This window comes from Trichoderma harzianum, assembly GCF_003025095.1.
Source record: "Trichoderma harzianum CBS 226.95 unplaced genomic scaffold M431scaffold_6, whole genome shotgun sequence".
Taxonomy (NCBI): domain Eukaryota; kingdom Fungi; phylum Ascomycota; class Sordariomycetes; order Hypocreales; family Hypocreaceae; genus Trichoderma; species Trichoderma harzianum.
In genome coordinates this window covers 576061-591745 of record NW_020209254.1, presented here as the reverse complement: position 1 = coordinate 591745, position 15685 = coordinate 576061, and the positions used below count along the sequence as shown (strand labels likewise).

Here is a 15685-nt window from a genome sequence, read left to right as displayed (position 1 = left end):
TGGGCGTCGCGTGATTGGCAACCTGCCGATGGGCTGCGACAAGGCGCAACGACACGGTACTTTAATCGCCTTGCCGACATCTCGCAGCCTTTCACATCTAGACCCGGGCGCGGCTAGGATGCAGGCACGGCGGAACACTGCTCGTCAGGCCTCAATAACACACCCTCTTGGCGGCTGGGAGCTCCCTGATTTTTTACAGAGAGGCCCCATGTCCAACACCATTCAAGGCCGAGGCCGCGCAAGTCGCTTTGCTCAACGTCTCGCATTTTAATGGTAACAAAAGGATTATAGAGAGCGCGGCCCATGGATTTTGATCATGGCCGTCACGCGATACAAAAAGGGCCGCTCCAACATCATGGCCGCGCCAACACCAGACAGATGCTTGCGCAGGCAAAGAAAGAAGATAAAGAAAACCGCTCTCGGGAAGAAGATGAAGGGGCTTGCATGTTGCGTGCCGCAGACAGGAATCGGGGAAATGAGTGCTAGAGGAGGGGATTGGAGGTGGGCATACCCTGCGGCTGCTGCACTTGACGCAGCAGATTGATTTCTATCCTGTTCACAGCCTACTCTGTACTCGTACTCGGTAGAAACAGAAACTTCATGGCCCCCTTTGCCGCCAGGTGTTTACAGTATTATCCGGAGGCGAACACGTAGCTCGCCCTCTCCCAGCCGTGCAAGACGCACCAGGAAAGTAAGGGGGGTGGGAAACAACAGAAAAGTGCCGTCGCGGGAGTTATTGGTCGCGAATTCCCTCTTCTCGAAGCGCCAGAGGTCTAGACACGCGGTTCCTCGATGGCGCCGATGCTGGACTTGTCGCAACCCGATGGGAACGGGAGATTGATGTTGACGGAGCGTTGTCGATGCTTGTAAAAAGTCGTGTTTGGTAGACAAGCTGTGCTGGCTGGCCGCCCCAGAAGTCAGGCACCAACGCGCCCGGAATCGTGCTTTGCCGGGGGCATGTCATAGTGGAGCTCCACCTTGGAAGGCTCAAATGTTGGAACGGCAGCTCGGCCATTCAGTCGGTCCGCGACACAGCAGCTACCGCCTGGCAGGTGTTCTTAGCGTGCAAGTCAGTGACCTGCTGGGGGCAGTTATAGCGGGAGAGCTCCGTTTCGCAGCTGGCTTTGGGGGGGTAATTCGATATCGTGGCCTCAAGCTCAGACTCTGATCAACAATCGGCGCAAACTCCGTTTGGCTGCGGATTTCTCTTCTTTTGTGCTCGGCGATTGCATGCGCATGTGTGCCAACGATTGATTCGATCCTGCCATAGTTGTGGAGCAACGAGCGAGTCCTCGACCGTCTCCCATTGCGTTGCCTCGCAAGTCGAGATTACTCCCCGTACCTACGTATCTGCTTAAATACGACAACTCAAGCTCCCTCCAACCATGGCATCCAAAGCCAACTCTCTGCGGGATCGCCAGATAGGTGAGAAATGCGTGGCTAGCATTGTGTGCGGTATCCAATTCTGACAACCTGGTGTGCCGCAGCGTCTCTCAAAAAGATCCTCAACCTCAACGAAACCATCGAATCGAGCGAGACAGAAGAAGCCCACGCCAACGGCTTGCTGGCCCCCGTTGCCCCGATTCTCGACGCTGAAGGAAATCCCATCTGGAAAGTCCTCGTCTTTGATGACCTTGGCAGAGATGTCATCAGCAGTGTCATGCGCGTCAGCGACTTGCGCTCTATGGGGGTGACAATGCACATGTTAGTTTCACCTGTTTGATGTCTACGACAATGCGAGACCGCGTCTAATTGTTCGCCACACAGGCATATCGGCACTCCGCGATATCCCATACCCGACGTCCCAGTCATATATCTGCTCGAGCCGAATGCGCGGAACCTACAGCTCATGACTGAAGATTTACAAAAAGGACTATACTCACCAGCTTACGTCAACTTCCTGTCCTCTCTTCCTCGAGTCCTGCTAGAAGAATTCGCCACACAAACGGCTGAAGCAGGGACATCGGACAAGATCGCGCAGCTTTTTGACCAATATCTAAACTTTATTGTTGCCGAGCCGGATCTCTTCAGCTTGGGGATGCAAAACGAGCACACATATTGGGCTCTCAACAGTGCAAAGACAAGCGATGCCGAGCTGGATGCGGTGGTGGATAGGATCGTCAGTGGACTTTTCAGTGTAGTGGTGACCATGGGTGAGTCGAGACAATTGAGTATATTGAGAGAGGATCCATATGTTGACTTGCATCGTTCTAGGCGTTATTCCAATCATTCGCTGCCCCAAGGGTGCCGCCGCAGAGATGGTTGCGCAACGGCTCGACCGCAAGCTCCGAGATCATATTCTAAACTCAAAAGACAACCTATTCTCCAACGCGCGACCTACGGCAGCCGGCACTCCAAGTTCTAGGCCCGTACTTATCCTCCTCGACCGCAACGTTGACTTGATACCCATGCTGTCGCATTCATGGACGTATCAATCTCTTGTACACGATGTTCTCTCTATCAAACTCAACCGCATCACAATCGAGTCACCAGTTGATGAGAGCAACCCCGCCAAGGGCACATCAAAGAAGGGTTACGACTTGACCGCCAACGATTTCTTTTGGATCAAGAATGCCGGCGTCCCATTCCCGCAGGTGGCAGAAGATATCGACGCAGAATTAACCAAGTATAAGGAGGAAACAGCTGCCATCACGAAGACGACGGGAGTGTCGAGCTTGGAAGACTTGCAAAACGATACGAGTGCCAGCGCACAGCACCTCAAGGCTGCGATAACATTGTTGCCAGAGATGCGGGAGCGTAAAAGCATTCTAGACATGCACATGAACATTCTGGCAGCATTATTATCTGGTATCAAGGATCGACAGCTGGATAACTACTTCCAGACGGAGGAAAACGTTATGAAGCAAACAAAGGCTCAAATTTTGGAAATCATCAAGGACGAGAATAAGGGCAACAATCCAACAGACAAGCTACGGCTGTTTATCATTTGGTTCCTGAGCACGGAACAAGAAGTCGGGCGGGCCGATTTTGAGTCGTTTGAGAAGGCTCTCGAAGCAGCGGGCGCAGATGTTTCATCTCTGTCCTACGTTCGACAGTGAGTTGCAAATCTCTTCCAGCAACTATAGTTACGGGTTTGTTTGCTAACAATGAGTCAGGGTACGGGCTACTACCAAGATGACACAACTGACCACCATCAACAACAACTCCAACCAGCAAGCCGCTTCGTCTGACCTATTTGGACGATTTTCTTCCATTTCCTCCCGCTTGACGGACCGCCTCAAGGAGACTGGTGTCCCATCTGGCCTCACATCGAACTTTGATTCTCTGATTAGCGGAGTTAAGAACTTTTTACCAGCGGATCGTGACCTCACGATTACCAAGATTGTCGAGTCTATTATGGAGCCCTCCACGGCCTCATCTTCGGCAATTGCCAAGACGGAGAACTACCTGTACTTTGATCCTCGCTCTGCCAATGCGCGAGGTACCATGCCACCACCGAGCGCCATCCGATCCGGCGGGGCAGGAAGTGCACCGGGCGGCCTCCCGGGATCACAAGCTGGCCAAACAGCAAGCTTTGGACAACGACGTCAGGGCTTTAGTGAAGCGGTCGTCTTCACAGTTGGCGGCGGCAGCATGGAGGAATATGGAAACCTGCACGAGTGGGTTAGCAGAACAAGCGGAGATCGTGCCCGCAAGCGGGTGGTATATGGCAGCACGGAGATGATTAACGCTTCACAATTCATCAGCGAAGAGTTGGAGAGGCTGGGCAAGGAGGTATCATCGTAATTGATGAGAGACGATTGGGATGAGTTGCATTTACAGCAGATGGAAAGCAACAGAAATAACAATGATAGGGGCCAGGCAAAGGAAACAATAACAATGGCGGGTTAGTTGATATTAGGTTCAAAATGTGGTGTTGTTGAGCACTATGTAAAGCATATACAGTAATGGATGAATAATATTAGAAGAGCCAACGAAGAAAGAAGCAAGGCTCATAAGGATAACCATTGTCTGTGTTGAAGATGTAAAAATGTGAAATAAAATACCTGCTAATTAACATCAAGCGTAGTAATTGATTATACTCAATACTGATGAACGCATCCATGTGAATTTGGTCTCTTGGTCATCCGTAATTCATTGAATGTTTGCGTTGTTACCCTGTAATTGCAGCGTTGGAAGCTGTGCATACAAATTGGCCAACGGACGGACGCTACTGCAGCTTGGCGTCGCCTCAATGACACGAGCTGCATCGAAGTGCCGCTGAAACAGCGCCCTCTAGTGCCTGTGCAGGCCCTGGAGCACCTGCAGCACTCACCAGTAGCGCCAACCTCCAGCGCGTCTCAAGACGGGCAAAAATTGAATTTGATCGAGTCGGTTGATCCAATGAATTGATGCTAACGAAGAGCATCGCGCCGAACGCCCCTTTGCTTTTCCATCAGCCTCCTTTGACGCTTCATCCTTTCGTTACCACCCACTTTTTTTTTCTTTTCTGTCATAATGCGTTAACGACCTCTCTCTCTTCCTTTCTTTTTCCTCTTCCATCGTCAATGCCATCGGCCAACACGTCTCTTCTTGGGCCTGCTACGAACTCATAGTCGTTCATTTTGAAAACGCATTTGTTGCTCCGGATACATCGCGCGACTGTTCTCGAACCAACGCCGGAATCGCGCATTCCGCACTACATTCACGATAGCTTCATCAACCCTGCCAATCCACCCCCATCCAGCCGCCGCGATGGCTGATTCCCCAGCCAAAGCCGACGGCGGCTCCGAGCGGAGGCCAGCGGGCTACAAATCGTGGAAAAAGAAGTATCGGAAGATGCGTATCGTCTTCGACCACAAGATGCACGAGTGCGAGGAGCTGCACAAGCAAGAGGCCAAGGCTGCCAACACGGTGAAGCGCTTGGCCATAGAGAATGAGTATGTGCAATTCTTGCTGTTCTTAATCATCACCAGTTCGGAATTACATTCTAACCCGTCATTCCCTACCTGCAGCCGGCTACTGGACCTTCTCCTCGAAGTCAACAATTCTCCGCAGATTCCCACAGACCGACGGATAGACCTGTCTCTCAAGCCTCCCTCAGACGACAACGCCCTCTGCTTGCCCATGGACCGTGATCGCAGCAAGGATAAGGAGGCTGCCATGAAGAAACTCGAGCAGATGCTCAGCGACATCCCCCATTCGACTTATGACTCAGCGAAAGAGACCAAATCCTCGTTCCTTGCCGACTTGGGTGCTCCCGATGGCGAGTCCCATCCTGCACATTTCCTGTCCGCCGACGATATTGACGACTACATCTACCTCGTCGATACTGGAATCGACCCTGACTCGACCCTGCCCACGATGGCGCCGCTCGCCCACCCCATTGCGCGTCCCCCTTCAAATCCTCAGACCAAGAACCCTACTAGTGTCACAAATTGGCTGCGGAAACATGCACCAAAGATCTTCCTCCAAGACGGAGAGACGCATGGCGATGGCGACGACGAGGCCGCGGGGGCTGGCACGGGCGCTGGCGGTGGAAGCAGTCACGCCAGCGCGCGAAAGCCACGCGGAAGTGCTAAAGGCGAGCGTGGCGGCAGTAAAGCCAGCGGCAAGGGCAAGAAGGCTGGCGCGGCTGCGCGGCTCAGTGCTGCGGCTGAGCGCGGAGACGGCGATGCCAGCATGGACGACGATGGCGATTTCGGAGCGACACCCGCAGCCCGCAGCAGCAAGCGCAAGAGGGACGACGATACCGGATACAAGCCTAGAGGGTCTTCGAGCCGGCCGACTAAAAAGAAGCGCAAGAGCGATGTCGAGGCAACGCCCACGGCGCGTAAATCCAAGAAGGACGCTGCGGCAGCGAGCAAGGACGAATAAGGAGTTTCCTGATGATCATTTCTTTGGGGATTATGCACTTGAGAGATATGGTTATTTGCGCAGCCATGACGGCATATGCGTCATCATCAAAGTTTATGCTACTATCTGGTCTCGGCTCTATTCATAACGTCTGGAAGGAGTCGGGATTGCATTTTCTTCTTCTTTCGCAGATTTGTTGTCGCCTCTTTGTTATCCTGCCAATGGGCATGGAAACAAAGCGACGAGGTTGTTTCTCAAAACAAAAAACAACCAACTTTTGCATTTGTCAGAGTCAGAGGATAACGGAGGAATCAAAGGAGGCTAATGAAAACCTCGGGCTTTGAGGGGGCGGATGTGTTTGGATGCCCTCTTTGAGGGAAACCTGTCGGAAAGTTTTTTACTTTACGTGTAATTCTTCATGCCGCTCTCATTTTTTCATTTTTCGTTTTTATTCCCTAAAAAACTCGAATGTGTTGGTAATAATAGATGTATTCTAGCAAAAAGGAAAATTCAAACCATGAGGAATCAGTCTACGTTGATATAAAGTGAAGTGATGACTGTAGTTTGTACACACGAAACCGAGACAATAATATTGGACTTGTCGTGATGAATGATTTTGCTTTGCTTCGTCAACGCTGTGTTTCATTTCTAGACAACTCAACAAATGGTCTTTGAACAAAACAATTCTATGTACATGACATCTCTATAGAAATACTTGATACATAGTGGTATACAATTGCGCTCATTCGTCCCCTCTTTTATACATCATCTTCCTTGTTGTTTTTTTACTCCTCTCTCTATCCTAGCAGAGATTTGGTTAATGTTTTATTTCTCTTTGTGTCAAATCACGCTCATCGTCTTAGTAAACCGAGATATCAATTCCCAATTTACAGCTTGGCACCAAGCATAGACTTGAGCCTCCTCTCAACGGCATCCATGTACTCATTCGTAGTAACATAGTCCTCACGACCAGTCTTGCCGCACGCCAGGGCGAGATCCTTGGTCATGATGCCATCAACATCGACGGTGTCGACGCAGGCCTTCTCGAGGCTCTCGGCAAAGGCGACGAGCTCGGGGGTGTTGTCGAGCTTGCCGCGCTGGACGAGGCCGCGGGTCCAGGCGAAGATGGAGGCGATGGGGTTGGTGGAGGTCTCGCGGCCCTTTTGGTGCTCGCGGTAGTGGCGGGTGACGGTGCCGTGGGCGGCCTCGGACTCGAAGGTCTTGCCGTCGGGGGTGATGAGGACTGAGGTCATGAGGCCGAGGGAGCCGAAGCCCTGGGCAACAATGTCGGACTGGACGTCGCCGTCGTAGTCTGCGGGAGGAGGAAGAAGAAGAAAAGTCAGTCATTTTGCTCCTTCTTTGAATCAAGGGAGATAGAAAGAGAGAGAATGCTTACTCTTGAGAGCCATGATGTAGCCGCCAGAGCTCTTGATCATCTGGGCGACCATGTCGTCAATCAGACGGTGCTCGTACCAGATGCCCTTCGCCTCGAACTCGGACTTGTACTTGGCATCGTAGAGTTCCTGGAAGATGTCCTTGAAGCGGCCGTCGTACTTCTTGAGGATGGTGTTCTTGGTGCTCATGTACAAGGGCAGCTTCTTGTCCAAGGCCAGCTTGAACGAGGCGTGGGCGAAACCGGTGATGGATTCGTCAGTGTTGTACTGAGTCTGGGAGACGCCGCCGCCCTGCTTGAACTGGAAGACCTCAACCTCCTCGGGCTTGCCGCCCTCGGGGGTGAAGACCATGCTCAGCTTGCCTGGGCCGGGGATGACGAGGTCCTTGGCGCGGTACTGGTCGCCAAAGGCGTGACGGCCGATGATGATGGGCTGCTTCCAGCCGGGGACGAGACGGGGGACGCGGGGGATGACGATGGGCTCGCGGAAGACGGTGCCGCCGAGAGCGTTTCGGATGGTGCCGTTGGGAGAGAGCCACACTAGAACATGAATTAGAGGAGTCTATAAGAAGAATTTACAAGAGTTCAGGAGAAAGCAACTTACTCTGCTTGAGGTTAAACTCCTTGACACGGGCCTCGTCAGGGGTGATGGTGGCGCACTTGACGCCGACAGAGTACTTCTTGATGGCCTCGGCCGCATCCAGAGTGACCTGGTCGTTTGTCTCGTCACGGTACTCGAGCCCCAGGTCGTAGTACTTGAGGTCAATGTCGAGATAGGGGTAGATGAAGCGGTCCTTGATGCTCTGCCAGATGATGCGGGTCATCTCGTCGCCGTCCAGCTCGACGACGGGGTTCTGGACCTTGATCTTGCTTGCGGTGGCCATGGTGCGAGCGGCCATGGACAGAGTCTGGACAGCGCCAAAGGAGGGTCGAAGAGGTCGGAGAGGCTGGAGAGGACGGAGGGCGGCGCGGCGGGAGAGGGAGGCGAGGAGGCGAGGAGCTGCACTCATGATGGGCGAAAAAGGGGAGAGGAAGAAGGGGATTTGAATAGGTTATTTCAATAATAAGAGGCTGCTTAGCCTTGGACCAAGAGGCTCGGTATAGTTGGCGCGGGAGTTGTGTTTCCCGAGGTAACTGTCGCAAAAGATGAAGCTGATAGCGGGACGATCTATGGTATAGCTGGGAGATGCCAGAGGTAGCTAGTTGTATTCCTCCTCTTTTCTCTTCTTTTTTATGATTGAATCTTGTTCCGTATGATTCGCTTTATGCTGATTCTGTCTTGCGACAGCGCGTATATCAAAGGCGAAACCGGAGGCGTTGTTGCGACCAAGCTGTTGGTTCAAGCTGTTTATTTTGGTGGCGAAGCCGAAGCACAACGATAGCCGATGCGATGCGATCAAAAGGTGGGGTGCAGCAACACGGATCGGAGAACGCGCGGGGAGCCGAACGGAGATCGACTTTTTCGATTATAGTACAACGCTGCTGAGGGGGAAGAACGTCGAGGTTAGCAAATGAGGACGGGATCGATGGGGGTTTATATGTCTAATTGTGTGACGCATACATACCCTTTTAGAGAGTGACAGCCAACGAGACCGGGAATAAGAGAGACGCGAGAGAAAAAAAAAAGAATTGAGAGAAGCAATCGTCGTTATCAATTAGTCGATATCGATATGACGGGCGCCGACAAACGGAGCTGGACCCATGAGAAGCCCATAATTTCAGACTACGGCGATGCTGATATTACTATGAACTATTACAAGATCTTTTTCATGCTTTGTCTGCTGCAGTATTGTCTACAATATTCCAATGCGTCTTCTGGACAGCAAACTCGAGTAACAAGCGAGGTGTTTCTCTCTCTCTCTCTTGCCCCTCGCCTCGTATCGGATGTTTTAAGCCGTAATACTACTCCAAGTCCAGCTTCTCCGTTTTCCCACGCGCCTGTCCTTGTCCTTGCCTTGTCTTTGTGTGTGTGTGTGTGTCTCCCCCACAGTTGGAGGATCCACTGCAAGGGACAGGTTATTACTAACTCGACGAGATTTTATTACTTGCTTCCAGCAGGGTGATTTGCATACAGCAGGGCGTGGGTTTTGAATGGCAAGTCTCGGTTGACGCCGATGTAGGAGCCTGTCTTTTGCTACCCTTACTTGGTCATTTAATATGGAGCAGCAACTGACGTCAATAGCAAGTACAGTACAGTACGGTACAGCTTACAGGCGATCATCAGTGCTTGTGTTGCTGTCTTGAGGCTCAACACCAAAATAAACGCCAACTTGTCCTCTTCTTCTCCAACTTCCTGATTCTCCCCCAAACTCGCGCAATGCACCACCACACACACACACATCCCTTTATCCGGGCTCAGCCGCGCGACCAAGCAAATAACCAGCTGCTGTAAACAAGCACACCAAACCATGCGCCGCGTGCGGGGTTCCCTGTCGCATGCCGAATGAGGAAATGTTGGAGATGCAGCAATGCAGCTGTGCTTTAATTTCCCTCCCCTCTTCTCGTTTCTCGCGTGAGTGATGCAAGGCGATGCAAGGGGGAGCAGCACCGAGTCTTCCGCCGTCGTCATGATCGCCTGCTGCACGCTGGTATTTCTCATCTTGTTGCACCGAAGCTTGGCTCGTTGTTTTGTGTCGGCCCGGTTCTGATTCTCCTCCTCCAATATCAGGAGATGATGTCCTCGAATATTGTACCACCACTGTGACCTGTCAAATCCCCCACACGCTTCTCCCCTCCTCCCCCGGATATCCCGTATCTTGTCCACATGTCCATCACTCTGGATACACCATCTTCCTCGTCACTCCTCCATCCACCACCATCTCCACCCCCGTCACGCCCTCGCTCTCCGCCAGATACAGCACCGCCTTTGCAACGTCCTCCACTTTTCCTACCCTCCCCGTAAGCTGCCACCTCATGTCCGCCTCGCTCAAGCCGTCCTCCCACTTGACGCCCTTTTCATCCGCCTCGCGGCTCTCGTTCAAGACGTGAATCCAGCCAGGAAGCACCGCACTCACGCGGATGCCGTCCGGCGCCAGAGAAACCGCCATGCTCTGCGCCAGGCCCAGCATCCCGGCCTTTGTCGTCGAGTAGGGCTCGTTGTTGGGCTCGCTCATGACGGCCCGGGTGGACGAGACGTGGACCACGCAGCCTCTTGCCGCTCGCAGCATCCCCAGACACGCCTGCGTCATGAGCATTGGCGCCGTCAGGTTCGTCTCGATGCTCTTGTTCCACTCCTCTAGCGTCATGTCCGCCAGGCTCGTGCCGCCCACGCCGCCCGTGTACGCCGCGTTGTTCACCAAACAATCCAGCCGGCTCGCAAACAGCTTGTCCGCCTGCTGCACCGCCGCGCTAATCTCCCGCGGCTGTCGAAGGTCACATAGTGCCGTCTCGAAGTCCTGTCCGCGCCGGTGTGATTTAGCCAGCAGCCCGGCGGTGTGGTCCAGCTCGGCCTTGTTGCTATCTAGGAGGAAGACCCGGTGGCCGGTCTGGAGCAGAATCCGGGATAGACCCCGGCCGATGCCCCGCCCGGCGCCGGTGATGAGGAACGTCTTTTGACCCGATGCCATTGCTTGGGGATTGGAGATGAGAGAGAGAGAAAGCCACGCAAAGTGGAGATGGGAAACTGTGAGATGGAAGTTGAATGAAGCTTTTACTCCCCTCCCCGCTTACATATTTTACACGACCGATGATGTCACTTGGCATATTCAACATGCACTTCAACTCTTAACACTTCACAGCGTTTTGGACTGCTAACATGAAGTTTTCGGCCACAATGACTTTAAAGGGCGCTACCGCATCAGTAAGCCACTTTACTCATCAGAAACACCGCAGCGATATCAAAGCCCACCGTTCTGTAGGCCCAACTCACCGGATTCAGTGATGGCTCAACGACTCTCGTTCTGGACCTAAGCAATAGAGTTTATGGCAAGCAATAAAGTTCGGCAAGGATTCCACAGGGGGTTCCATGAGCAACATTGCGCTCATTTATCGAGGTATATAAAGGCTGCGAGCTACGCACACACATACCAAGGCAACTTAAACCTCCGACATTTTTTTACGATCAGTCCTCCGCAGCGACCAATATTAGGCGAAAGCTGTCGATAATGGGATGCCGATGATTCCGACATCACGACTCGCAATGAGGACGTTATCAATGATGCAGGGTTCGTTAGCGACTCATTGAGCGAGATGGGCAGCAGCAGCAGCAGCAAATCGCTAAATAACCCTGCGCCATTGATAACGTTCTCATTGCGAGTCTTGGGGTTGGCATCAGCGGTATTATGAATTCGCGGCTTTTGCCTTGTTGGTCGTCACGGCTGGGATGGTTGTTTATTTATTTCCTTGACGCTGTTGAACTGAGCAGCCTGCGATATATCTAACGGATGGCGGATTTATACGAGTGTCTTTACTGTACGGTTGGTCAGCTGGAATTTGGTCTTGTTGTGTCACTTTGATCAAGGAGATACCCTGGCAAGCGGGGGACAGAAAAACCGAGACCGAGAACATATCGAACACCCACGAGTTGAATCATACGCCTACAAAGGGAGTAGCTGCTATATCTATAGATCGGGTACATTTCCCTAATAACGGCTACTATATCTATATTTCCCTAATAACTGCTACTATGTCTACATTTCCCTAATAACTGCTACTATATTTATATAAAAAATTCGGGTGCTGGCTGAATACTATAGGCGTTTCCCTGTAAGGGCACTCCTGACGAGTTGATTAGGTGCTCATATTACCAGATGTATGTACTTATTCATTTACCGGTATCGCTTTTTCCGACCTTCACTTGCCTGGGTATAGCATTTCACTGAACGAGGTTCGAGAAGACTTGAAATGCATCTGTCTTCATTTATTCGTATTGTCAAATCAGAGAAGAAGCTAGTGACTAAATGTCAAATATATCTCCAATTCCTTGCCCTCCACCTCTCCGCACATCCACAACATCCAGCCTCCATCCTTCCCAATGCTTCAGCGACCGCTTAATCTCCTTGATTCTCTCTATCCGCCTCTTGGCCTCTTCCTCGTGCGCCTTTCTGAAAGCCTCTTCGTCGAATTCCACGTCGTCATCAGCCAGCAGCTCGTCATCACCTCCTCCTGCCAGAGCATTCAGGCCGTGTGCAATAAAGTCGCCAATGCCACCTGTTGAGCCCTTCTTGTGTGCAGGGGGGTAGTTGTTGCCCGAGAGATCTACGTCGTCGAAGCCGGGACTGGTGGCTTCCATCTCGCGCCGTCTCTCGATCCAGGCACCGCTGCGAAGCTCGTGAATCTCGGCTTCGAGGCTGCGAATCTTCTTCTCGAGCTTGAGCCTGCCCTCGTCTTCGAGCTCATCAACGCCTTCGTCATCGAGGCCGCCACCGCCTTCTGTTGATTTGCGGCTTGCAAGCTTGGCGTTTTCGCTCTCTAGCTTTTCCACCTTGGACCGCAGCTCCTGGGCCTCGCTTTCTGCCTTCTCCTTGTCTTTTCTTAGAGTCTGTGATCGTGCATCCTGCTCTTTATGCAGCGTAGTCAATGTTGTGACCTTCTTGTCAAGTGCCTCAACCTTCTTCTCCAGTTCCTCCTTCGCCTTGTTTGCTTCGTCTAATTCGCGTTCCAACGTCTTCGCCTTTGTCTCAGCGCTAGTTCGCTCACTGCCTTCGCGGACGGCCTTCTCGGTGGTCCGCTCGAGGTTCTTCTTCAAGTCTTGCAACTCCCGCTGAGCTTTGCCAGCTGCGGCTTCAGCGCGGGCAAGCTTGTCTTCGAGTGCGGCGACCTGCTCCTTTTCTGACGATGCCCCGCTCTCCTGCCGCTCGACACGAGCCTTGAGCTTTGATAGTTCGATTTCCATGGACTCAATTGTGGCTGACTTGGCGTCCAGTTCAGCTTGGAGTGACGGAGGGGGAGAGTTTATTGACACTGATTGTCGATGTGCGTGGCCAGAGGTGCGAGACACTTGCTGTTGTAGTTGAGAGTTTTGGCGCTGTAGAGACGCAATCTCCTCCTTCTACGACGCCGTTAGTAAGTATTGTAAATCTTTGCGCATAAAAGGGACGATTCTCTTTCTCTCTTCCACATACCAGCTTTTCTGTTTGACCATCTTTGCTTTCTTTGCCGTCAGACTCGCGCAAATCAGCCAATTCTTCCTCTGCCTTCTTCCACCTCTTCTCCGAGTCGGTTGCGTCCTTTGCGAGTCGCTTGTTCTCCTTCTCCAACTCTTCGATTCTAGCCACATGCTTTCTGTAGATATCGGGGGCTGTGTCACCCTCGGGACTGAATGGTCCAGGCGACATTGGTCCTGGACCTACGATCGAGCCGGCGCGGAAGGAGGTGGACCTGAGCTTTGATTGCTGCGCAAGGGATGGTGTGTCGGAGGAGGGGGGCGACTCGACAGCCTTTTCTGAAGGTTCTTCCTCAGCCTTGGATTCTTCCCCATTCTTTGCTTCTTCGTCGACTTTGGGCTCTTCGGCAGCCTTGTCATCTTCGGTAGCCTTGTCGTCTGCGATGGCGCTGTCATCTGCCGGGCTCTGCTGGAGTTGCTCTGGGGTATCCTCAATAGTGTCGGCAGCGGATGCATCTGCTTCGCCCTTGGGCTCTGCCTTTGTGGAGGACGCATCCTTCTTCTTCTTCTTCTTCATTTGCTCGACCTAGAGAAAGCCGTGTCAGCCAACATATACCTTGATGGACCCAGACAGGGTAGCTAAGAACGAGGCGGGATCCTCACGCGCTTCCTCGCGGCTGCAAGCTTCTCCTGCTTCTGGCGCTCCTTTTCATCTGCGTCTGCCATTGCCAATTCTTCGAGGTGGAGGCAGCTGTTCCAAGTTGTTCGAAGCTCTCTTTGCTGGTGACGATACGCGGTGCCGTCGCCCTTGTGTTAGCGGGACCTTCGTCATAGGTGGCCACTGGAGCTTATACAGTGCTGTTAATTAGCACTGTGTTATCGCACTGTATTGATAAATGAAGTCTATGGATGAGAAGAGCAAATTGTCTTGCAATAGATGAATTGTCAGAATTATATACAAACGGCTATATCGATCTACAGTCGTGATCAAAATATCACGTTATCCTGGCAGATGGGCGCTGTAATCGAAGCAAATGCATGCTACTTTTTAATTCAGTCCCGCTTTCACCTTGTATCTACTATTTAATCCAGCTATCAATCACCTACACTCCGTTCTCCTCATACCACATCATCGTCAAAAAATACAAAGCATCGCACCTCCAGGGATCGCCTCGGCGGCGCATCGTCTGGCGTCTTGTTGTCCCAAAACGCTCCATGCGGCAGCACCATCTTGGGATCCGAGTGAAACGAGAAAAACACCAGCGCCTCATCCGGAGCGACGTTGCTCGCGTAATGGTAAGCGTACCGCTCGTCGTCGATCAAGATGCAGTTGTGACTCTTGCCCCCTCGGTCGGCGATACGGGGATCGTTGACGCTGTAGACGCGGGCCATGTGCGTGTCGTAGTCCCAGTCTGGAATCGCATCGTGGTTCGCAAAGACGAGAGGCCACTTGACAACTGGTCGGCCGATGGGTCTCCAGAGATTGACCTGCGCCCACCGTTTGTGTCGCTTTAAGAGGTTGTCGGCTTTGTCCTTGCCCAGAGCGCATTGCAGCGATACAATGGCATTGGGTAGGTCTCTGTCAACGTGGGCAACAGGTCGCGGTCCTGGCTGGTCACTGCGTCCCTCAAGTAGTCCTGCACCTTGGCCTGTTGGTTTCGAGTCTCGAAGTTGTACGGGAACACATGGTCAGATTGCGTCATCTCTCGAACTACTTTGCCTACTTCTTCGTAATAATCGCTCTCGATGAGGCCTTTGGTCGTTGAATCAGCGGTTTCAAAGTCTTGATCGGATATGACCGTTGGACTTGTGATGAGCTGATATCCATTCTTCATGAGTGCCGGTGAAGGACTCAGATATCGCATGTCTTGGACCGTGATGTCCACATCTCGTGGAAACAGGAGATTCGTCTCGGCGCTTGCTTGCCCTTCTTGTAGTCGACGATGCCATCCTTGCCGTCCTGTGTTCCATTCCATAAGCCGATCTGGCCAGTAGTGAATGTTTCAACGTCAATCGCAGCCATACTGTGTGGTAATGTATCATTGACCAAATCTCCAATCGTTATGATGTTGATTCACGACGGTATATGCCATACAGAATCCATACATGTACTCGTAGTTGATGGGTGCGGTAGGGGGCACTTCATGTTATCAAGGCGGATGTGCTGGACCTTGTAATGAGACGTTCCATGTCACTTACACCGCTACACCGGGGAATATAAATCGCCTTGAAAAATATGCAGGTTACACGTCGGCGATAATACGAGTACCTCTAAGGTGAGCGGGCAGACAACCCTGCAAAAAGGGGTTCTAGATCGACAGTATGCATGGTATTGCTATATTCTAGTGCTTATGAATCCATTGGAACTGACACTCGCATCAGGGTCAAAGAAAAAAACCGGCCGGGTCTGCCACTAACTTAAGAAAGAAGGAGTAGAAATGCGGCAAACAGCA

At 52.2% G+C, this 15685-nt stretch overlaps 6 protein-coding genes across 6 annotated transcripts; 2 read left to right on the top strand and 4 right to left on the bottom strand.

Annotated features, from left to right (window-relative positions):
• Positions 1-1385: 1385 nt before the first annotated feature.
• Positions 1386-3747, top strand: M431DRAFT_86078 (hypothetical protein; the record flags this gene model as incomplete). The annotated part of the gene is made up of 5 exons (XM_024923635.1): positions 1386-1425; positions 1488-1704; positions 1768-2153; positions 2215-3055; positions 3117-3747. The coding sequence occupies 5 exons, from the start codon at positions 1386-1388 to the stop codon at positions 3745-3747; spliced, it is 2115 nt and encodes a 704-aa protein (XP_024774300.1).
• Positions 3748-4532: 785 nt separating this feature from the next.
• M431DRAFT_424867 (hypothetical protein) lies at positions 4533-6016 on the top strand. Its single transcript, XM_024915059.1, has 2 exons — positions 4533-4880; positions 4956-6016. Exons 1-2 carry the CDS (start codon positions 4696-4698, stop codon positions 5815-5817), a joined length of 1047 nt encoding a protein of 348 aa, XP_024774299.1. The 5' UTR covers positions 4533-4695; the 3' UTR covers positions 5818-6016.
• A 667-nt stretch (positions 6017-6683) lies between these two features.
• On the bottom strand, positions 6684-8073 carry M431DRAFT_86285 (hypothetical protein; the record flags this gene model as incomplete). The annotated part of the gene is made up of 3 exons (XM_024923656.1): positions 6684-7108; positions 7193-7729; positions 7794-8073. 3 exons carry the CDS (start codon positions 8071-8073, stop codon positions 6684-6686), a joined length of 1242 nt encoding a protein of 413 aa, XP_024774298.1.
• A 1887-nt stretch (positions 8074-9960) lies between these two features.
• Positions 9961-10755, bottom strand: M431DRAFT_494837 (hypothetical protein; the record flags this gene model as incomplete). The annotated part of the gene is made up of 1 exon (XM_024917287.1): positions 9961-10755. The coding sequence occupies one exon, from the start codon at positions 10753-10755 to the stop codon at positions 9961-9963; it is 795 nt and encodes a 264-aa protein (XP_024774297.1).
• A 1328-nt stretch (positions 10756-12083) lies between these two features.
• Positions 12084-13958, bottom strand: M431DRAFT_84912 (hypothetical protein; the record flags this gene model as incomplete). Its single annotated transcript, XM_024923488.1, has 3 exons — positions 12084-13178; positions 13252-13818; positions 13896-13958. 3 exons carry the CDS (start codon positions 13956-13958, stop codon positions 12084-12086), a joined length of 1725 nt encoding a protein of 574 aa, XP_024774296.1.
• A 393-nt stretch (positions 13959-14351) lies between these two features.
• On the bottom strand, positions 14352-15255 carry M431DRAFT_481831 (hypothetical protein; the record flags this gene model as incomplete). Its single annotated transcript, XM_024915987.1, has 2 exons — positions 14352-14881; positions 15132-15255. The coding sequence occupies 2 exons, from the start codon at positions 15253-15255 to the stop codon at positions 14352-14354; spliced, it is 654 nt and encodes a 217-aa protein (XP_024774295.1).
• Between the last annotated feature and the right edge of the window lie 430 nt (positions 15256-15685).

Coding starts and splice junctions, on each gene's coding strand:
- M431DRAFT_424867 (XM_024915059.1), top strand. CDS start 4,696: ATGGCTGATTCCCCAGCCAAAGCCGACGGCGGCTCCGAGCGGAGGCCA. Junction 4,881..4,955: donor CGCTTGGCCATAGAGAATGA/GTATGTGCAATT, acceptor CCCTACCTGCAG/CCGGCTACTGGACCTTCTCC.